Source organism: Hoplias malabaricus, chromosome 8, assembly GCF_029633855.1.
Source record: "Hoplias malabaricus isolate fHopMal1 chromosome 8, fHopMal1.hap1, whole genome shotgun sequence".
In the NCBI taxonomy this organism is placed as follows: Eukaryota; Metazoa; Chordata; class Actinopteri; order Characiformes; family Erythrinidae; genus Hoplias; species Hoplias malabaricus.
The window spans coordinates 42525988-42549183 of NC_089807.1; the positions used below are offsets into that span (position 1 = coordinate 42525988).

Genomic DNA, 23196 nt, shown 5'->3' on the forward strand with positions numbered 1-23196 from the left:
GTTCAGTGTGACAGTGGGTCCAGAGCCTACCTGGAATCACTGGGTGCAGGGCATGAACACACACTGGAGGGGGCGCCAGTCCTTCACAGGGAGACACACACACACATTTTTTTTTGAGTCGCCAATCCATCTACCAACGTGTTTTTGGAGCGTGGGAGGAAACCGGAGCACCCTGAGGACACAGAGAGAACAAACCACACTCCTCACAGACAGTCACCCGGAGGAAACCCACGCAGACACAGAGAGAACACACCACACTCCTCACAGACAGTCACCCGGAGGAAACCCACGCAGACAAAGGGAGAACACACCACACTCCTCACAGACAGTCACCCAGAGGAAACCCACGCAGACACAGAGAGAAGACACCACACTCCTCACAGACAGTCACCCGGAGGAAACCCACGCAGACACAGAGAGAACACACCACACTCCTCACAGACAGTCACCCGGAGGAAACCCACGCAGACACAGGGAGAACACACCACACTCCTCACAGACAGTCACCCGGAGGAAACCCACGCAGACACAGGGAGAACACACCACACTCCTCACAGACAGTCACCCGGAGGAAACCCACGCAGACACAGAGAGAACACACCACACTCCTCACAGACAGGTGGAATATGCAGAGAGAGAAATTGTGGGTAAAACTGGATGACGCATAAATAAAAAATTCATGAGGACGTGTGGAGAATAAAGGAGGAATCCCAATGTGATTTTAACATAAAATTTAATTGAAAGTGTTAATAAAGTCACTTCAAAAAGTGATCAATATGTTCATGTTTATTATACAGAGCTGTTTAGATGTAGAAAATATTCTTTTTGTTTGTTTCTTTCTTTGTTTTTGGTCTAAAAATATTTGCTTGATTTACAAACACACACACACACACACACACACCTTTTATCAAAAGGGTCAGGTTTTTTCTTCTTTTTTTTCAGATTTAAAACTATATCATTCAAAAAAGCAGTTCACTGCACACTAGTGGTGTGTAAACATATCTCCTTCTGGAACGCATAGAAAAAACACATTTGTTTTTGTCTGTTTTGTCTGTTACTGATTAAAATAAAGATAGCTACTGAACTAACTGCAGGTGTTTAGAAGGTAAAGCTATAATCTAAATCAGTTTTAAGAACATCTACATATGTATAGGCCAGGGTTCCACACCACAAGGCCGTAGACAAAACACTGCGGTCCTTCACTGAAAGACACAGACACAACTCAGGGATCTTACTGTAATCTTAGAACACTTTAATCTGCAGTTGTCTGCGTTTGACTGCAGCAGTGGATGTGGCCGTCCGTTAGCAGAGCTCCTCTGAAGCTCACTGTGTTTCCAAAACCGAGGTGCTTCATCCTGTTAGAAGAGCAGCTTGGAGTCCATGTCCTCTGTGGAATAAAAGAGAAAATGGTACATTTATAGTGTACAGAGTTCTATGTACCACTGGCTGCATGAGGAAACTGGAGCACCCGGAGGAAACCCACAAAGATACAGGGAGAACACAGTTTGCTATTAAATAGGACCATTATTAAAAGGCTCTATAAAGAAGCTTACAATAATCTTTCTATTTCACATCCTTAAAATAATTAGAGCTTAAATTTAATATATTTGGTACATGTGGGATTCCCACGGGTGACTGTCTGTGAGGAGTGTGGTGTGTTCTCCCTGTGTCTGTGTGGGTTTCCTCCTGGTGACTGTCTGTGAGGAGTGTGGTGTGTTCTCCCTGTGTCTGCGTGGGTTTCCTCCGGGTTACGGTCTGTGAGGAGTCTGGTGTGTTCTCCCTGTGTCTGCGTGGGTTTCCTCCGGGTGACTGTCTGTGAGGAGTGTGGTGTGTTCTCCCTGTGTCTGCGTGGGTTTCCTCCGGGTGACTGTCTGTGAGGAGTGTGGTGTGTTCTCCCTGTGTCTGCGTGGGTTTCCTCCGGATGACTGTCTGTGAGGAGTGTGGTGTGTTCTCTCCGTGTCTGCGTGGGTTTCCTCCGGGTGACTGTCTGTGACGAGTGAGGTGTGTTCTCCCTGTGTCTGCGTGGGTTTCCTCCAGGTGACTGTCTGTGAGGAGTGTGGTGTGTTCCCCCTGCGTCTGCGTGGGTTTCCTCCAGGTGCTCCGGTTTCCTCCCACAGTCCAAAACTCCCACACGTTGGTAGGTGGATTGGAGACTCAAAAGTGTCCATAGGCGTGAGTGTGTGAGTGAATGTGTGAGTGTGTGTGTGTTGCCCTGTGAAGGACTGGCGGCCCCTCCAGTGAATGAATGAATGAATGACTAATTTCAGAATCAAATTTACATATAAAGTATTCAATATTGCACCACATTTTGTTTTGTTTTCATTGTAAATTTCAGCAAATAAAATGTTAGGGTTTTTTTTTAAGTGTAAAGAAGTAGTATGTGTTAATTTACGTTCAGCTTTAAAATCCACAAACTATTTCATTTAATATCAGTGTTTTTTTTTTCTCCTTTATGTTCTTTACATCTGATTCAAAATGAAATACGAAAATATAATGTTCACGTCCCTGTGTCTGAGCTCTAAAGCGTGTTGGTCATTCATTGAGCGTGACTTATGTTTTATTTTGTTAATAAACAATAGTGGACAAGCTCAAATGAAGTGTGCGGCAGCGTCTCGGCACTAGTTCCTCTCACCGTCCTTGATGCCGAAACATTGGCACCACTCCCTGAAGGAGACCAGCTTGTCCTTGTCCGCGTCACATTCCTGGAAGAAGACGGAAGTGCAGTGCTCCATGGGAACCAGAGGAACTCGCAGAGGGGCCAGCTCCGAGTGAGACAGAAACCTGGAACAAAGCGCCTTTCAGACAAGTGCCACTCTGCTGCAGAGTTTTCTAGGTCATGTGCCACTGCCAATATTATTGTAGTGATGTTGTGTTCTGTGCAATAACACATGACCTTGAGATATCTAATGCATTTATAGAGGAAAAAAAGTCCCAAATACAGTTTATATATGTATTTTTTACATATCAAGGCCTTTTAGAGAAGGTCAAACAAGATTATGTTTTTTTTAAACGTTATTTTAATTCAGCTTTTAGTTTCAGAGGTCATATGGTGCTTGTTAAATAATTAGCAAATATATATATATATATATATATTAGACCTGTCTGATGGATGTTGATCCATCTGCGCAAACTGCCAGTGGACTGGATAGATGTACATGTGGTAGTTTTTCTCAAAGTCCTGAGCCAGCAGCTCAATGGGATGGTCACCTGCATGAAGTCGTCGCTCACTCTCATACAGCTTCTGGACCTATAACACAGCAGTACGTAAAAATATTAATATAAATGTGAATCATTCATTCATTCATAACCCTTATCCTTATCAGGGCAGCGGTGGGTCCAGAGCCTACCTGGAATCATTGGGCGCAAGGCGGGAATACACCCTGGAGGGGGTTCCAGTCGTTCACAGGGCAACACAGACACACACACAATCACTCACACACTCACACCTACGGACACTTTCGAGTCGCCAATCCACCTACCAACGTGTGTTTTTGGACTGTGGGAGGAAACCGGAGCACCCGGAGGAAACCCACGTAGACACAGAGAACACACCACACTCCTCACAGACAGTCAGCCGGAGCGGAACTAGAACACACAACCTCCAGGTCCCTGGAGCTGTCTGACTGCTACACCACCGTGCTGCCCAATAAATGTAAATATATAACTCAATACCTTTAACAACATCGATTGCCATGTGTTTTTACCATTGCAAAATAAACATGCAATGGTAGCATAAAGTCCATAAACATTATATTAGTAGCTGTTGGACGTGGCGGATGGGCCCCAATGGCTGCAGGCCTTGTCATGAGCTAAAGCACAGTTCGCCACCTGTGTCCCAACTGAGGTCAATGATGGCATGTCTGGTCTGCCCTCCTCCTCGTCACGCATCTCATTCCCCAATTTATAGGGTAGCACCCATCCTCTAGAGGGTGCACACTCACAAAAACAACAAAAAACATGACACAAATATGAACAATATATCAAAACGTATGTGGCTCCTACACTGATCAAAATGAGAGCTGCATTATGAGATTACGAATAAGATTAATCATTAATTCTGTGCAGCCCCCTCCAGGGCGTGTTCCCGCCTTGTGCCCAGTGATTCCGGGCAGGCCCCGGACCCACCGTGACCCAGAACTGGATAAGCGCTTACAGACAATGAATGAATGAATAAATGAATGAATATTCTACACACATTCTTCAAGCTAGTACGCATTCCTTACGCTTATGAATTCTGAATATATATATATATTGCACTTCAGCTCTAACAGTAAAACTAAACCACACATTTAGAGAGAAATCATTCTGTTCGTTTTGTGGAAACGGAGCCACAAAAACAGCCTGTTAATAATTGGCTGTTTCTGATGAATGAACACATGCACAGTTCTCTATTCAGACTATAGCAGAGTAGCTCAGCTCATTCAGACTGAAGTTATACGGAGTGTTGTGTGCTGTTTTATAAATTAGGCAAAACACAAAGCAGCCAATCAGAACACAGCTTATATACAATAATTAGGACACAGCTGTGGTCATTTGAGAAATGTATTGTAATTTTTTTAGGTCCAAAAATCACATAAAATGTTCGACAACAAAGAGGATGTGGGCTCAAAATTTGTCAATTATTTTCTTTAAAAAACAATAAAACCAGCATTTTTCTTCATTATTATTGTTTTATGTAGCAGCTAATTCATTCCACAGTATATCTACTGAACCTGTGAAACCCCTGCAGGTTTATGAAAGCCTGTGTGCTGATAGTGTTGTGGATACACACCCTGGCTCTCTGTTTGGCCGTGAGGAATCCCGGAGTCACTGATTCGTGTTCATAGAGCTGCAGCAGAACGTTCTTCAGCCAGTCTCTCATTCGCAGAGGAAACTGAACCAGCTCAGTGCTCAGACACGAAGGGATAACTGCCAAACACACACACACACACACACACACACACACACACCACAGAGCATTTAGCTCATCAGTGACAGTTTCACAAATACCACATCCCATCATTAAACCTGAAAGACTTCATAAGTCGTGCAACAAAACATCATCTAACTTTTATTGTTTCTTATTGTCACTGTCCAATTAAAATAGTAACTCTTCAGAAGGAGAAATCCTTCTTAACTTTCAATGGACGTCAGTAAAAAATATTCTATCACATGTAATTTTGAGGCATTTCTATTGCCTCATTCAACTTTAAATATTCACATGATGAGAACTGCTGCTGTGTTCAAATAGTAAACTAAACATCCACAAAAATGGAGATACGTGTTTTTTATTGGAGAGTGACATATGAATCACGTGTTTTAACATTTTAACACCCTTGAATGCTGTGAAGTTTATGAATTATACAAACACAGTTTTGTTAAAATGGTGTTGTATTCAAAGCTGGTGTCCATTGATAAAATCTAAAAAAAGTTTAGAGCTGGACGATACGGCCAACATCTATATCACAATGTATTTCTTGATTTCTGTCAATAAAATATCATTCCAATATTGATATAAACAATAAAAATGCCACAGAAAAACTGCCAAGAACTGAAAGCAACAGAACATCACAATCAAACCACAACCTCTTAAATTTGTCAATAATAATACAGTGGAACCTCTACTAACGAACTTTCCAAGATACAAACCGGGCATTTGAATATTTTTTGCCTCCACCAACGAACCACGACTCTAGAAACGAACCTGAGCCTCCTCCGAGCCGGCGGCTGGAAATGTCCACTGACCCCAATAGGTGAGTCTCCCAGCGCCCCCAGACTGGAGTGAGCTTTTAAGATTAGCACATTGTAGCTTTAGCAAGTTAGCATTAGTGTAAATAGCAGGCATGGAAATTCGTGCTAAGTTAAGCCGTATCTACACTTCGTCTCCCCACATTCACCGCCTACTCTCCGTTATTCCACCCACCTCCCGTCATACAGCCAGTGCCTGTGTTACTGCTCCAGCCAGTCGTCACGTCTTCAAGGTAGCGATGTGTAACCACTTACAACTTTATTATTTCTTTTTTATTACTGTTTCCACTGTATTTCTCTTTTATTTTTAGGGGGGGGGCTGGAACACATTAATTGCTTTTCCATTATTTTAAATGGGGAAAATTGACTCGAGAAACTAACTTTTCCACTTACGAACTGGGTCACGGATCACGGAACGGATCAAGTTCGTAGGTAGAGGTGTCACTGTATTTTTAAACATAATTTACAACTGAGTGTAATGAACTGATGGCAGTGCCTGTGAAGGATATGAGTCAGTGACAGATATAAATATAAATATCAAATAAAATATATTGAAATATAGAAAATGTGTATAAAAATTATATAATTGTTATTGAAACGTTTTATATCTCGATATATACTGATATTGAATTATTGTCCAGCCCTAAGTTTACTACAAACAGAACGTCATGCATTAAGGAGTTAACTTACATTTGCAGGACCCAGTGTAGTCCAGGTGCAGTCTGTGGCCTTTCTTGGTGCCTTCAAGGCTGCACTTTGTGGCAAACAGCTGGCAGGACGTGTCATACGTCTGGTTATCTGTTCCACACACCTATAAAAACAGGCCATTTAACCCTGCAGCTCAAATCCTCCCTCTGATGACTACAGTACTGTGTAATCGACAGTGACCACCCCACAGATTTATCATTCCTTTATCAGACGTTATTTCAGATTAGGAATAAAATAATCCACTAGGATTATTAGGAAAGGGAAAGCCAAAGGGCAGAAGGTGGTGCAATATCAGAAGACTATGAAACGGCACTGTAAAAACGAGATTTGAAAGGAAACACTATAAATCAACCAAAAAGAGGTTATGAGAAAACTAAATACTGAAAAATAAACTCTGAAAAAGTTAAAAAAAATATGAAAATTATGAGGAAATTTAGCTTAGAAGTATATACAGGTTTGTCTTTATATCTGCGTCTGTTAATGAAACACTCACGTGTTCAAACTCAGCGACACTTGGAGGACACTCGGCCGGTTCCTGACACACACAGGTTGGCTTCTGCTCTTCAGTCAGCTTACACACCTTCCCTCGCTTACAGCGGAAGTTCTCACAGGCATCTGAAGGCATCAATATAATCTCTTATACATTCTACAGTCACCTGCAGTCAAAGCATGTACTAGGATGAATTAAACTTGTAGATTTTCTTTCACAAATGCAGCTTTAAACATGTGCTTCACTTGGACATGAATATAATACTTCCTCTTACATCAACACAGTTTGTGTCGAAAGGAAACACACTGAAATACACGTTAGCACTGACGCTACACGATTAGAATAAAGTCAATTCAATAGAGCCCTTGACTTTCTGTGTGCAGGAGCTTTACTGAAGCGCACACTGCCCACATGCTGTCTCTCATGAGTTTTACTCCAAAAGGGAATATGTGGCGGCCTATAAAAAGAGTGCGCCTACATTCTTTGGGCTCTGCCAGTTTGGACAGAGCACAAACCACATCCAGCGCACTCTTTGACTCCTTAAGCCCAGACACTGAGGTGGACGAGGGTTTGTTTGGCTAGCTGCTGGCCGGGGAGTCACAGTGTGTGTTAGAGAAAGCTCTGTTCAGCAGATTCCTGATGAGAGTTCGGGGCTGTGGAGACACAAGTCTGAAACAACACACACACACATACATACCAGCTTCAGCTTCCTGACCGTCGGCTCCGAGTCTGGTCCGGATCAAGGGTCTGGTTCTGGGGAACAGCTCCACTGTGGCCCGAATCTGAACCGGGTTCATCCCGACCAGAGGAGACTAGAGAGAACAGCAGTAGTTTGAATATTTAACCCAGTGAGTTGTATTCAGTTATCCCCGAACAGTGCGATATCAGGACTGAAATACAACACTATACACTGCTCAGTTAAGCCGTCTCTACCTCCTGCACCTTCTACTTTAGAGTAAGAGTCCCTTCAGAAAGAGGACAAACATTTAGGCTTTTCTACTCAGCATCAAACTCCTGAATACACATGAACAGATTCTGTTTCATCGAGTGTTAAAGCTTCATGCTCATGTTGCCTAGCAACAGTGCTTACTGTGAATGGACTACATTGTGTGGTGGAAGGATAGGTTACTGTAAATGTTTTTTTATTTTTTTTTTTTTTGTTAGTAAATACATCTATGAATTGAACTTCATGTATTTTACTTTATATTTTATTGACTGTTGTTTTATAAAAGCAATAAGACACGCCATTTTAGACAGTTTTAGACACACTGCAAACACCTTTCCTTGTGATACAACTGCAGTGACACACAGCCTCTCGTGGCTTATTCATTCATCCATTCATTTACTGTAAATGCTTAACCAGTTCAGGGTCATGGTGGGTCTGGGCACTACATGGAATCACTGGGCGTCTAAAATAGTGCAATTGTAAGTGTAGTTTCCTTTGCTCTGGACACATAGAAATATGTACTTCCATTAGATAAAGGATTGTCAAATCTTTAAACTAGGGAAATGACCTGGAACCAAAAACCCAGGTTAAATCATATGTGTTATAGCTTCCCGTGTGTTATGAGGATGACCCCCAGCCTCACCCACTTCCCGTTCTTCCTTCTCTTGGACTTCTGCAGTGTGTTGAATGCACTCTCTGACTCTGTTGGTCCCTCAGTCACTGAAGGCTGGTCACTCTGCATCTTCCTCTGTCTCTGGGCCTTTTGCTTCCTGCCTCGGCTCTTGTTGGAGCTTTTGTTTTCACTGGTGTCCTTCTCTGCTTCTTTTTCCTCAGGGAGATAATTGTCTGTGGGTTCTATGTCGTTCTTCTCATCCTGAGTTTGAGCTCCTTGGTTCTCTTGTTCTGGATCTTCATCACTGGTTTGGTCATGCTCAGTGGCCTGCAGTGGCTCTTTCTGCTCATCTTCTGGGGTTTCTGTGACTAAAGATTGGTCAGCTTGCTCTTCTTGGGCTTCTTCTTTGGTTTCCTCCAAGTCTGCTGAGGACTGCTGGGGATCATAGTCTTCCATCGCTGTGGGGAGTTCATCCTCCAACCTCTCCTCTTCCTCCTCAGCTTTGTTTATGTGGGGATCAGCCTCCTCTAGCTTGGAGGGTAGAGGGTCTACAGCCTCACGGTCTGCAGCATAGTCAAGATCCATTGGTATCTCTGAATCTGTGCTACTCTCAAGTTCCTCTGCTCCTACCTCCTCCTTCTTCACCTGCTGCAGTTCTTTTGCTGCTCCTTCACCCTCTTTGGTGTTAGACTCCTCCTTTTTCTCTTCCATCTCTGCTTCTTCCCTTTCATCCTCATTCTCCTTATCTTCCTCCACGGCCTGCTGTTCCTCCTCAGAAGCCTGGAGGAGTTTGGTGAGAGCCTCTTCACTGAGCAGCACTGGAGGGTTCTTCTCATCTACATCAGAGTCCCCCAGAGTTTCTAACTCCACCTGTTCTGACTTTCTGTTGCTGTTGGAGGTTTTCTCAGTCACATCTTCATCCTCTGGCTCTGGACTACTTGCTTCAAAGGGGAAGAATGTGGGCAGAATGGAATCATCCGCTTCATGGAAGACTGGAGACTCCTGGAAAAACAAAGAATCCCTCAAACCCTCGACCGTACATTCTACTTTTATTAATCTTAAGTTATTAAGTGCTTTCTTTTATTAATCATTAATTCTGTGCAGCCCCCTCCAGGGCGTGTTCCCGCCTTGTGCCCAGTGACTTTTAACTCTTAGAATAACTTTTATTGTTATTGTAACTGCTATTTTAACTCTTAGAAATTAAATATGTATATGTTATGTTCAAGGTCACTCTATTAAAATTTCACTGGTTTCAAAGGTCACTCATATTGTGTACTCTGGACACAATATTATCCCCAAGAACTCATAACGAACGAACGTCAGTAGAAAAGAAAGGCCAGTGGAGTGGGACGCCCTGGAACATCCCTAAAAGGGAGTTGTTGCTGAACTGTGTCGTGTGAAATGGAAGCAATGAAAGTCACCTTCTCTTTAGGGGGCTTCATTTCTTTGTGGTGAGGCTGGTGTTTTCCATGAGGTTTGCTCTGCACCTGGAAACAAGGAAACAGAAAACATGTCAAAACCTAAAAAAAAATATATTTAGTTAAAGATATAAAGCATCAAACATTCGTCAAAATGCTAACGATCAAAAGTACGAAGCTTTACTCACAGACAGAATTAATGCTGAGGCCAAAAGGCACCGACACAGGAGCTGACTCTTCATACCTGTGAGAATGAAAGTTTACCAGTGCTTCAACGTATAAAACACATGTATACACACTCAGAACACTATACCGCTCTCATACACTACATATACAGTGCATAGACACCTAAAAGTAATAAATTCAGGCACCCAACGCCGCTCAGTGTGGGATGGGTATTTCAGTCAAATCCGGTTATTGAATTTTCACAGTAGTTTAGAGGAAAATGCCCTCTGGAGGAGTACTGAGTTCTGTGCAGGAGTGTGTGACTGAGTGTATGAGAGAGTGAGTGAGGTAATGAGTGAGTGAGTGAGTGAGTGAGTTAGTGAATGAGTGAGTGAGTGAGTTAGTGAATGAGTGAGTGAGTGCGTGAGTGAGTTGGTAAGAAAGTGATTGAGTAAGTGAAGGACTAACTGATTAACTGTATGAGAGACAATGAGAGAGTGAGTGTATGACAGTGAGTGAATGAGTGAGTGACTGACTGTGTGTGTGTGTGTGTGTGTATGAAGAAGTGACAGCTCCGTGCGTTCTCACGGTGAAGAGTCTTCATCAGCATGCCATCCGCTCGCTTGCCATGATAACCCCGGCACTAACCAGCCGCACGGTTGTCGTGGCGACGGGCCTGGGGGATGTGCCCCACTCAAAAGTCACATTCAGTTCCAGAGGAGCAAAGCAAACATCAGAAGCTACCAGACTGGAAAAGAGTGCACTACGTACACAAATGCGCTTTATTTTTTTTTATTTTTTTTGAGGGGGGGCTACAAACAATGGCACTTCTATTGGATTTATTCAAGAAGACGATGTCTCTGTGACTTGGCAAGACAAAAAGTGATGGAAATATTAAGCTCCTTGTCATTCATAGTTATCATTTTTAACATAAAATTTAATTGCTTTTTAGATCCTTAGGAAAGCAGCAGAACCTTTGAGGGTTTGGCCTTCGACAAAAGCACATTTTACATTTTAAAGGAGAAGGAAAATAAACATTCAGAGTGAACAGCTCGCAGGGTTTATTCTTATTTGTGGCTACAATTCCTTCCACACAGTTTTCTAATTATTTTCACCGTTCTTTAAATGAGTTTTGAATCTATGAGCAGGATTTCTCCATTTGTTCCCACTTTTTTAGAATTTATAGCAAAACAATTTGTATTTTAGTCTAATATTAGTCTTATTTGGGTGTTTAAAATTTGTCGTAAGTGTCTTCCCTCACAGTACACCGTTAAAAAGACTTCATTAGTAAAGAACACACATTCCAAGCATAAGTGGTTCAGGGCATTGTTAAATGGTTCTAATCCCTAATGGAAAACGTATATCGACACATGGCTGAAGTGGTTATAACAGCTTTAATAAAGTAGCAAATCTGTGGTACACTATCAAATCATTTTCGCTAAGACTGCATTTACACTCTTTACATGAATGGCTCCTTGTGGCCTGGCTGCAACACTCTGAGAGAAACTAGGGCTGAGTCTTAATATTATTTGGAAGTTCTTTAACTAAAATTACATATCACTTTAAAAAAACGTAATACTTCACCCAGTGAAAGGTTTACGAGAATTTAAAAACGGTTCTTTAGTGGCATTGCAACAGAGTGTACATTAAAATAAAACATCTTAAACTAACTATTAAATACTAATAAAAGACGACAGGAACTCTACCTGGGGCTGAAGTTTGCAGCGAAGAGCGCTGGACAATGCTCAGGTCAGAAGACACTTCGAGGTGAGGACAGTGTGAACTTCCAACAGAAACAACAGCAGCGAGTAGCACTGAGGGAGGGGGAGCAGGGGCACATTTTCTATCAATTCCTCACACTCACACACAGACACACACACACACACACACACATAGCCACACAGGCACACACACGCGCACACACACACACACACACACACACACACACACAGCCACACACACACACACACACACAGCCACACACACACACACACACACAGATACACACACACACAGACACACACACACACAGACACACACACACAGACACACACACACACACAGCCACACACACACACAGACACACAGCCACACACACACACACACACAGCCACACCCACATATTAAACATGTTTTTTAATACAACGGCTAATTAAACTGTACACAATTGTCATTTGATTAAACTGTTGACACTCTGTAGATACACCTCTGTGTACAAGACCGAGCCGTTCAGTTCCTCTTGATGTTTTTGTTCTATTTCAAGTCTCTCTCAGTGCAATGATATAGAGCCCTGCAGGTGGCCTCTCTACATAATAAAACAAAAGGCCTGAAAACAGTCTCACAATGCGACAGAATGAGATTTTAATGCATGGAAACAACGTTATAACTTTTATATGCTTTCAACAATCAATATTAAACATCTGATTACTTTTAGTCTTACGTTTTTCCCATGCATTAAATCTGACATCCTTACACCTTATTAACTCATCCCCATGCTTTAGGAATCTATGTCCCATGCCTTCATTTTATAATACGTTTATATCACCATCAGGGCGCCGTACAATGAAGAGTGATTTTACCGTTTTAATGTAATCAGCAAAAAAGCTGAGCTCCTTAACACAGTTAAGATGGCAGACAGTGTTGTCACACACACACACACACACACACTGGAACAAAACCTCAGACATCCTCTAGATGGAGCTATAACTTACTAATGAGCCTCAAACATGACTCGTGATCATCTACTTTCCTTTGCACCTTTAAAATCAGCTTGTTTACCGTATTATTCCGTAATAAACATGTTACAGATAATATTACATTATATTATTATTTGGGGTACATTTTGTAATTATTGAATTGAAAAATGAAACACCCAGTGTCAGTTCCTGATGTCAGTATGGCCTTATTGTGGCTGAATGGCATCAAATCCTTACAGAGACGTCCTAGGCTTCAGTGTAAAACCCTCTTAAACTCATCTGTATTCTCCCAGAGAGCACTACTTAATATTCTTAATAGTATCTGAAAGTACAGCATAGGGTTGTGTTCACTGATTGTATTGAGCCAAAATAATAATAATAATAAAAGAAGGAGAGAATAGGTTTTAATGTTGGCACTGAGCATGGTGATCACTGGCTCATGTGTAGCTGTTCCAGACCCATTTAATTCTTCTATGGAGTTTATACAAGCTGTGTTTTCACAGATGAACACATGTGGCCAAGGGAGATGCCCCTCAAGTAGCTCCATTCCCTAGTCATAATGATTATGGGCAAACTTTTACACACCAGGTTTATGTTGCCACTGTATCCATGAAAGCTGCGAGTCATTGTCCATATTTACACTTACTGTCCACTCCATTAGAGACACCTCCACTGTAAATTTACAGTCAGGGGACAGTTCATCTCTCTCCATACACAGTTTGTGTTAGTCATCCTTTAACCCCTCATCAGTGGTCAGTTTCTGACCACAGCATTACCGCTGGCTGGATATTTTTGGTTGGCCTTATGCTGTTAATGCTCAAATTGGACTAGTGATATGTGTTAAAACCTCACAGTTGATATGATGTTACTAATGAGAATACACACCCACCCACTCACACATACACACACACACACACACACACAAACAGACACACAACGACAGTGTCACCATCTTCACTCCAGCATGTCACACAGGAGATACATATCACTGTAAAATGTGGTAATTTGTTTTAGATGTTTCTACAAGTTTCTGATACTTTGATAAAGTAAAAATATCATACTCTTCTAGCAGCCAATTCTTCTTTATAGCACTAATGTTTGACAGAGGCTACTCAGTATGTGTTTATTTATTTATTTTAAATAACCACAAGATTTTATTTTTTTTTATTTAAAAATTTTGTGGGGTGGCACGGTGTTGCAGCAGGTTAGTGTCGCAGTCACACAGCTCCAGGGGGAGCTGTCTGACTGTCTGTGAGGAGTGTGGTGTGTTCTCTCTGTGTCTGTGTGGGTTTCCTCCGGGTGACTGTCTGTGAGGAGTGTGGTGTGTTCTCTCTGTGTCTGCGTGGGTTTCCTCCGGGTGACTGTCTGTGAGGAGTGTGGTGTGTTCTCTCTGTGTCTGCGTGGGTTTCCTCCGGGTGACTGTCTGTGAGGAGTGTGGTGTGTTCTCCCTGTGTCTGTGTGGGTTTCCTCCGGGTGACTGTCTGTGAGGAGTGTGGTGTGTTCTCTCTGTGTCTGCGTGGGTTTCCTCCGGGTGACTGTCTGTGAGGAGTGTGGTGTGTTCTCTCTGTGTCTGTGTGGGTTTCCTCCGGGTGACTGTCTGTGAGGAGTGTGGTGTGTTCTCTCTGTGTCTGTGTGGGTTTCCTCCGGGTGACTGTCTGTGAGGAGTGTGGTGTGTTCTCTCTGTGTCTGTGTAGGTTTCCTCCAGGTGACTGTCTGTGAGGAGTGTGATGTGTTCTCCCTGTGTCTGTGTGGGTTTTCTCCGGGTGACTGTCTGTGAGGAGTGTGGTGTGTTCTCCCTGTGTCTGCGTGGGTTTCCTCCGGGTGACTGTCTGTGAGGAGTGTGGTGTGTTCTCTCTGTGTCTGTGTGGGTTTCCTCTGGGTGGCTGTCTGTGAGGAGTGTGGTGTGTTCTCCCTGTGTCTGCGTGGGTTTCCTCCGGGTGACTGTCTGTGAGGAGTGTGGTGTGTTCACTCTGTGTCTGCGTGGGTTTCCTCCAGGTGACTGTCTGTGAGGAGTGTGGTGTGTTCTCTCTGTGTCTGCGTGGGTTTCCTCGAGGTGACTGTCTGTGAGGAGTGTGGTGTGTTCTCTCTGTGTCTGTGTGGGTTTCCTCCGGGTGACTGTCTGTGAGGAGTGTGGTGTGTTCTCCCAGTGTCTGCGTGGGTTTCCTCCGGGTGACTGTCTGTGAGGAGTGTGGTGTGTTCTCTCTGTGTCTGTGTGGGTTTCCTCCGGGTGACTGTCTGTGAGGAGTGTGGTGTGTTCTCCCTGTGTCTGTGTGGGTTTCCTCCGGGTGACTGTCTGTGAGGAGTGTGGTGTGTTCTCTCTGTGTCTGTGTGGGTTTCCTCCGGGTGACTGTCTGTGAGGAGTGTGGTGTGTTCTCCCTGTGTCTGCGTGGGTTTCCTCCGGGTGCTCCGGTTTCCTCCCACAGTCCATAAAGACGCGTTGGTAGGTGGATTGGAGACTCAAAAGTGTCCGTAGGGGTGAGTGTGTGAGTGAATGTGTGAGTGTGTGTGTGTTGCCCTGTGAAGGACTGGCGCCCCCTCCAGGGTGTATTCCCGCCTTGCGCCCAATGCTTCCAGGTTGGCTCTGGACCCACCGCGACCCTGAACTGGATAAGGGTTACAGATAATGAATGAATGAATGAATGACTAATTTCAAAAATGTTGTGGAGGAGACTGTAGATGCCAATGACTAAATATTTTTCCCCATCATCAGGAGCTTGTGAGTTTGATGCCTTGTGTCGTGCCTGTGAATGTACGCCCAAATTTTACATAAATCCAAGAGATATAATTTAAATAACATGCAAACTTTCACAAAATTTATATCTGGATGTGTATGATCGAAGCGATCCTTTGATGTTAAAGTTGTAGTTCACGATTATAAACAAAAGACACTGTTTATAAAATTCATATGTTTCCTCACCATTCGCTAGTTCACAAATCTGCGTACTCTGTAAATAAATGAAAAACCAACCTGAGAGACTCCAAACATTGAAAAGTACGAACTGAAATGAGGATATTGCTCTATTCCTGCCCCATGGGTAATATTGACTTATTCTGGCTGTTTCTGACCATTTAAGGTGGGAATGTCTCCAAACTCAGGAGATGGCTAACTGCATTAGCGACAGTGCTACAAAACTAAACAACTCGAGTTACAAATGCGTTTCTGTGGTAATTCAAACAGTGAATAAAGCCTTACAGACAAGATACACTTCAGCCGCGTACAAACAACAGTCCTTATTAGTTTACAACCACTTTGGAAACTGCTTAGCAATACCCTAGAAACCACCTGAAATACCATAGCAACCCCCTTGCTATTACAGCATTCCACATATAATACAGCAAACTTTAATCCTTCATAGGAACCTCCTAGCAACCATCTAAAGCTCATTAGCTGCCACCTAGCAACCACCAGACTTCAGCAAAGGCAATCCTCTGGCATCTTCTCCTCTAGATTTACTGTGCAATTAAGTAAATTTGTCCTTTTCACTATCACCTCAACTCACATTCAGACGCTACTGAGACTGATGATGTAAAAACCCTGCAATCAGGGGCTAAACACCAGCTCAGCTGAAAGAGCGCTTAAAGCAGGGTTTGCTCTCTGTTTAACTGCAGCCTCCTTTCGGCAGACACTCTAACAGACAGACGTGTGGTACGTGAGTGTGTGTGGGATTTTCTGGCAGCTGTTCTGTTTTGATTATGAGGTTTCATTATGAGAGTTTGAATAGTACGACTGCTCCTTCCTCTGAAGGTGGGGCGAAAAAAAAGGAGCTGACCAAAGAAGGACTTCCAGGAAATAATGCAGAGAATTTAGCATTCAAGACATCGCCAGCCCTTGTGCCGGGACTGGTCTGAATCTGTGGAAGAATGGTGAGGAAATGACTGCACTGATGATGCAGTGACACAGAAACAGACTTGGTTTATACATTAAAAGAATAATTAGGGAGGAATATCATTATATAAAACTAACAATACATGTTTATTGTGCATTTCTTCTGCCCTCTCTGAGCCTCTAACAGGGACAGCTCAGTGAATACCAGCTGCTTCACTCAGGAAGGTGCTGCCACTTTGTAGAAGGAGACTTTAAATCACACTGACGGTTTATTTACACCGTATATTCTGCTCTGTCACTCTGACCCTGTGTATTACTCTGTGGGAGTGGCACTACACTCTACTGACCAGCCACACACACGTTTGTACACATTATGTAAATACTAATATTAAGTAAATAAAATTTATTTCTATAGGCTTATTTTGTGTTTATTTAAGTTTGTTTAGTTTTATACAGTCTCCAAGTTGACAATGTAGGTTTGTTCCATTTGGACATTTGCTGCTTTCACAATATTTTGGTGCTGATGAAACATGTAAATTACCCTCAAGCATTAATAAAGAGATCTGTCTGTCTGTCTATCTATCTATCTATCTATCTGTCTGTCTATTTATCTATCTATCTATCTGAGTGTCTGTCTAGCTCTCTGTCTGTCTGTCTATCTATCTAGCTCTCTGTCTATCCATCTGTCTGTCTGTCTATCTATCTATCTATCTATCTATCTATCTATCTGTCTGTCTGTCTGTCTGTCTAGCTATTTGTCTCTTTGTCTCTGTCTGTCTGTCTGTCTGTCTAGCTATTTGTCTCTCTGTCTGTCTGTCTATCTATCTGTCTGTCTGTCTGTCTGTCTGTCTCTCTGTCTGTCTATCTAGCTATTTGTCTGTCTATCTGTCTGTCTGTCTGTCTATCTGTCTGTCTGTCTATCTATCTATCTATCTGCCTGTCTATCTATCTGTCTGTCTGTCTGTCTATCTGTCTGTCTGCCTGTCTATATATCTAGATATTTGTCTGTCTGTCTGTCTATCTCTATATGTCTGTCTGTCTAATCTATCTATCTATCTAGCTATTTGTCTGTCTGTATGTATGTCTATCTATCTATCTATCTATCTATCTATCTATCTATCTATCTATCTATCTATCTATCCTTCTGTTTTGTCTGTTAACTACACTACAAATGTTTTAGGCATCTGAGAAAATATAAATAAAAGAAAGAAAAAAGCAAATGCTCTTTTTCTCAGCAATAAGAGTTTTCTGTTTTAAAAAACAAACAAAACCAAAAACAAATAATGCTATTCCTGTTTGAATGTGTGTTCTGTTTGTGAATGCGTTTTTTTGTAACACATTCCTAATCTCTCCTCGTGTCAGTCCAGTTTAATTTGAGGGTATCATCCTAACCCTAGTTTTAGGGGTTAATAAATACTTCACTCTGTTAAATCAAGCGTGCTGTTGATTTAACACATCCCTACGATCAGGAGAACATCTGGAAACACACTTCATTCCTCACACTCATTTACAACAGAGCTGCTATTATTTAAAAATATATATTTTTTAAATTTTACTGTACACGTGTTTTTAGATTTATTGCAATTACATGAATTTGTACAAGCACCATGTTCTCTGTGAATATAAATGATTTAAAATAAAAATAATAATAACAACCTTAGGTCCCCAAGACTTTTGTACAGCACACTATACAGATGTCTGTGTGCCTACTGGCTGTATGTTATATAACATGTGCATGTTTTAGTAATTACAACATGTTTAAAATAAAACGCCACGATATACAAAACCACTTGGCTGCTGCGGTGGTTGGTTTCCACTGCTTCGGCGCATGAATCATTGGTGTGTATTATGTAGGCCTGAGGTTGTGTGTACAGTATGGCCCTAATTAAATGCAGAGGTGTATAGAAAAAAAAAATTAAAAAACAAAACCCAGTTCCCACAGGAAGTCACTGTGCTCTCATTATACACTTCCGACCCTGTGTGGGACGAGAGCATGGGCATGCTCAGCCCAGACACCCTATAGTTTACCACCTTAAAATAGACCCAGAGAAGAGGAAGAGGAGGGGTGGAGTATGTGTACAGTGCTCTGTGTGTGTTTGTGTATGTCTGGGCCCACACAGCCACTATGGTAAAGCTGAGCTGGCAAGAAGGAAGTGATGTGCTCACCTTTATGAAGAGGCTGGGAGATAAATAGTGGCTCCTCCACAACACCAGAGCATTTAATCCACAGCATCACTGCTACTACTCAGCACCTCCACTCCTCTGTCCAGATCGTTTTGGGACTTACTACTGACCTACTGCTGAGGAATAAGGTAAGAGACTCATTAGTATCTTTTCACCACATGCTCCTGTAGGTGAGCTGTCTCTTTAGCTTCGTTTATTGTGTCCAGATACCGGTGGACACCTGCTTATTTAGTGTGTAGACTTTTATATTACTCAGAATTTGATTTACAATAACAGCCTCTACTCTTCTGAGGCTTCTGAGGACACTGCTGTGAAATTTTCCCAGCATTCAGCCTCCAAAGCTTTAGTGAAGTCAGGTTAGATTCTGGATGGAACTCTGACTCATCCCAAAGGCAGACGGAGCTCCGTCACTCCAGAGAACATAGCCCAACGCTGCAGGACGTCTATGACCCTGACTGACACCAAGCATCCAGCACCACGACCTTAGCTCATGCTCATGCTCCAGCTTCTCATTCTATTGGTCTTGTAGATCTTGTCGATTTTGTTAAGTGTGGACCTCAGTGCAGAGGAAATCACTCATCAGTGTTTGGGCACAGAGTGTACGACTGTGTGAATAACAGCTTAAAGGGTCAGATTAATATAAATGAGATTAAGTACAGATTCTCTACAGGGATCGTCACATTTTAACGTGCAGTTTTGGTTTAATGCCCAATTGATAACATTGGAAACAGATGTCGTGGGTTGAAAAGTAATCGTATCATTTATTTTCTTTGTTTTGCTTTTACCAGGATGTGTAACATTTAGAAATGTGTCCCTCTAGAGGATGTGTTCAATACAAACACAGGAATGAAGTTTATTCAGGAATCAATTTGATGCATCATTATTTCTCACTTTATACAGAATTGTCAGTGATATGTGTGTGTGTGTGTGTGTGTGTGTGTGTGTGTGTGTGTGTGTGGTTCCTACATGTAACAGGATGAAGTTTGCAGTTGTTGTAATACTCTTCCTGCTGGGAGCCGCCAGTGCTAACCCTGTAAGTCACATAAATATTTAAATTATTAAGACTTTCAAACCATGTGCTTCGTAATCAGTAACTACTTATTTATAAAATAATACAAACTGCAGTTTTTTAAAGCTATAGAAGTGTGTTTATAGAAGTTTATCATTTGGTTCTGTCACTGGGTCCGGTTTGATTAATGATTGTTGGTTCGTTTGTGTGTTTATTTGTTAATTGAGAAAATGATTCTCCAAAAAAAAAATCACTCTTGGTTCCCAACGGAATCGATTTTGTAGAAAAAAAGTGGAGAACTTCGCGTACGTATTATTTTCTCTTAAATATGAGCTCAAATGTATGCTTTGTTTGTTGTTTTGAGCAGATTTTACACAAGGTTGCTGTGGATATGATGGAGAACGCCTCTAACTCTGTTAGTAATCACAGATCACGTCTAAAATGCATAATATTTCATACGAAGCTTATAATCACAGATTATTAACGTGCTTTTTTATTGTCTCTGTCACAGACCTCATCAGCGTCTGAATCGTCTGAACAAAGCAACACATCAGAACATGATGTAAGTTCAATATCCGACAGATCGGCTCTGTTTATGTTACGTACGCGTAAACTGTTAATAAACTACAATAAACTACGATATAATCGGGTCACCCTGTCTTTTTCAGAGCTCACAGGAAAATACGTCTGAGAACAATGTAAGTACAATGACGTAACTCCACAAAGGCACACAGAAATTGAGTTTGGATTCATTTACCATCCGATTAACTCTGATATTTCTTTCACAGACGTCAGAATCAGAGTCAGATGAGGTGAGATGAAGCACTTGTTCAAATTGAGTGAAATGGAAGTGACTGGGCAACTCTTAACGTTTTCTGTCATTTATTTCTTCGACAGAATTCAGACAAAAGCAGCAGCCAGTCTCTAGAAGTTCGGGTGAGTCATCTTTAACCACTTTGGTTTGTAAATGTTGAGGAATATGGTTACGTTGATGTTATCAAACCATTTTAAAACTGCTGTACTGACACCTAGTGGCATGTTTGTGTTGGAGTTTTGTGCAAAACCTATTTTAAAGCCACTCCAGTTCATTCATAAACTACAAAAAATCAAATAAGAAAAGTGGTAAAAAATAACTTACTGCATGAAGTCAATGAAAGTTCTCATGAGATCTTATTGTTGACCCAGTTTGGCACAGGTGAGGCTGGAATAACCACAGACAACAGCCAAGGCAGCCTGGAGAACATGCGCAAGGTACATTTTCCATAAACGCATTCCCAAAATGTCTGGTATATTTTCTGACACTATACAACACACATGTTGTTTACGTAGAAAAATAACATGGAAAAGATTGAACCAATGCAGCTTGAAAGACGTAATAAAAACTGTGTTTTGTTTGTGTAGCTATTCATCCCACAGTTCAGAAACGCTTGTTGTTGTTTGAACTGACCTTGTCCATAGGAATGTGTGCAAATGACATAGTGAATGTGTGATGGACGCATGAAATACACTTTAATTCATTTATAAATGTGGAGCACATCATGGAGACTGTGTCCATGGTTACAGATAAGTGTGTGTCATAGTGTGTCATAGAGATTTAAGATTTAGAAATAGCAGTCACAATGTTAAAGAAACACTAGGCAGAAGTTTTACCTTAAAATGACAGCTTCAAATGATATTCCTGACCCATTATAATGAGAACAGAGACTCTGCAGAAGCTGGACTAGGTCATTTTTGGAGGAGAGTAGGAAACTACACCAACATCCCTCCTCCTCCCCAGGAATTACACTCTGCAACTGTAGGGGGAGCCTATGAGTCAAAATACAAAACTTTGCATCCAGTGTTTCTTAAATGTTTAGAGTGATTTTAACTTAACTTAAACACACTTTACCTTCCCACAGGCCTGGATACGTATCATCCCGGTCAAAGTTGTCAGTGCGGAGAACAGTCAAGACACTACGAGCAGTGAGTCCACTGAGTCCCAGGATAAAAACAACACCACCAGCAGCAGTGAGGAGTCAAAGGAAAGCCAGGAGAGTCAGCCGCTGGTGGACAGCAGCGAGGCCAGTGACAGCCAGAGCAGCAACAGCAGCAGCAGCAGCAACGAGAGCCGAGCGTCCAGCCAGAGCGCAGAGAGCACAGAAAGCACAGAGAGCCACTCTAAAGAGTGTCCTCCCGGAGCCGACAGCGACCAGTGCGACAGCAGTGAAGAATACAACTTCCACGACATCGGAGACAACGGCGCCAGCGACCCATTCAACGGCTTCCAAACTCCTGACAACAATGACCATGAGGTGGTTTTTAGAAGATGACCACATTTTAAAAAAATAATAATACAGTATTAACAACACTGACTTGCCCTGAAATATGCAATTTGGAAATCCCTGGAGAGATCATTTAACAAAATTAAATGGATAAGGAGGAGTATTAAAACAGGAGTTTCACAGATTTCTCAACATAATCCAACAGTGTTCAATCACTGACATTTAAACAACATCAACGTGAAATTGTTCGTGTTAGTGAAGCATAGAGATGCAGATTTCCTGTATGCGGTTGGGTTGATGGGAACCAGGAGTCACACAAATACATTCATTCATTCATTATCTGTAACCGCTTTTTCCAATTCAAGGTCGAGGTGGGTCCAGAGCCTACCTGGAATCATTGGGCGCAAGGTGTGTTTTTGGAGTGTGGGAGGAAACCGGAGCACCCGGAGGAAACCCACGCAGACACAGAGAGAACACACCACACTCCTCACAGACAGTCACCCGGAGGAAACCCACTCAGACACAGAGAGAACACACCACACTCCTCACAGACAGTCACCCGGAGAAAGCCCACGCAGACACAGGGAGAACACACCATACTCCTCACAGACAGTCACCTGGAGCAGGAATCGAACCCACATTAATGGTGAATAACATGTAAATCTGGAATAAAAATATATAGTTTTCTTTAGGGACTACTGTATTTTGACTATCTACTTCTCACCTGTACCTCTCCACCATTAATGGCTTTTAAAATAACATGTCAAACAGCAGGCCACATATTATAACCATCTTTAGCAATAGCATAAAGGCTACTGTAGTGGGATTGAGACTGGAAAGTCTCCAGGTCCATTCCCTGGAAAAAAAAAAAAGAAACAGGTGGAGATTATGAAGAAAGAGTGCTTTCTCCTCCCTCCACTTTCATGGCAGGGACGCCCTTGAGAGAGGCCTAACCCCAAAATGCTCTCGGGGCACTGCGGCAGGTGTGTGTGTGTGTGTGTGTGTGTGTGTTTACTGGTATGCACGGTGTAGTAGAAAGATAAAGTATCACATATTCAGTCTTTAACGGCATGAACAACTTCAGACGTCTGGTTCCAATCACCTCCACAGTGAACAAGAAATAATTCCCCGAAACGAAGCGTTGTACATCAAA

At 42.2% G+C, this 23196-nt stretch overlaps 2 protein-coding genes across 11 annotated transcripts in view; one reads left to right on the top strand and one right to left on the bottom strand.

The window, feature by feature from the left end:
- Nucleotides 1-778: 778 nt before the first annotated feature.
- Nucleotides 779-23196, bottom strand: part of sparcl1 (SPARC-like 1) — a 32128-nt gene continuing 9710 nt past the window's right edge. For 5 of the 10 annotated variants that reach the window (XM_066678496.1, XM_066678492.1, XM_066678497.1 and 2 more), the window contains exons 5-22: nucleotides 22768-22899; nucleotides 22432-22660; nucleotides 21671-22053; nucleotides 21433-21588; nucleotides 20921-21015; nucleotides 19740-19804; nucleotides 18756-18889; nucleotides 11774-11881; nucleotides 10091-10146; nucleotides 9906-9971; nucleotides 8515-9486; nucleotides 7623-7737; nucleotides 6929-7050; nucleotides 6418-6538; nucleotides 4772-4908; nucleotides 3099-3247; nucleotides 2633-2781; nucleotides 779-1387 (exon numbers count right to left, since the gene is read on the bottom strand). In XM_066678496.1, the coding sequence (XP_066534593.1) occupies nucleotides 1359-1387; nucleotides 2633-2781; nucleotides 3099-3247; nucleotides 4772-4908; nucleotides 6418-6538; nucleotides 6929-7050; nucleotides 7623-7737; nucleotides 8515-9486; nucleotides 9906-9971; nucleotides 10091-10146; nucleotides 11774-11881; nucleotides 18756-18822 (2091 nt within the window). In that variant the 5' untranslated portion in view covers nucleotides 18823-18889; nucleotides 19740-19804; nucleotides 20921-21015; ... (2 more) ...; nucleotides 22432-22660; nucleotides 22768-22899 and the 3' untranslated portion in view covers nucleotides 779-1358. Of the gene's footprint in view, nucleotides 1388-2632; nucleotides 2782-3098; nucleotides 3248-4771; nucleotides 4909-6417; nucleotides 6539-6928; nucleotides 7051-7622; nucleotides 7738-8514; nucleotides 9487-9905; nucleotides 9972-10090; nucleotides 10147-11773; nucleotides 11882-18755; nucleotides 18909-19739; nucleotides 19805-20920; nucleotides 21016-21432; nucleotides 21589-21670; nucleotides 22054-22431; nucleotides 22661-22767; nucleotides 22900-23196 lie in introns of those variants that run through there. The other 5 variants (XM_066678494.1, XM_066678495.1, XM_066678501.1 and 2 more) reach the window with 5 other exon arrangements.
- Nucleotides 19750-22091, top strand: scpp1 (secretory calcium-binding phosphoprotein 1). Its single transcript, XM_066678291.1, has 8 exons — nucleotides 19750-19806; nucleotides 20150-20197; nucleotides 20294-20344; nucleotides 20451-20480; nucleotides 20571-20594; nucleotides 20680-20718; nucleotides 20968-21033; nucleotides 21681-22091. The coding sequence occupies exons 1-8, from the start codon at nucleotides 19750-19752 to the stop codon at nucleotides 22089-22091; spliced, it is 726 nt and encodes a 241-aa protein (XP_066534388.1).

What these genes read in the sequence shown, in the direction of transcription:
- scpp1 (XM_066678291.1), top strand. Translation starts at nt 19,750, where the DNA reads ATGAAGTTTGCAGTTGTTGTAATACTCTTCCTGCTGGGAGCCGCCAGT. An exon ending in TGGAGAACGCCTCTAACTCT is followed by an intron (nt 20,198 to 20,293) that starts GTTAGTAATCAC and finishes TCTCTGTCACAG; the next exon opens with ACCTCATCAGCGTCTGAATC. An exon ending in CAGAATCAGAGTCAGATGAG is followed by an intron (nt 20,595 to 20,679) that starts GTGAGATGAAGC and finishes TTTCTTCGACAG; the next exon opens with AATTCAGACAAAAGCAGCAG.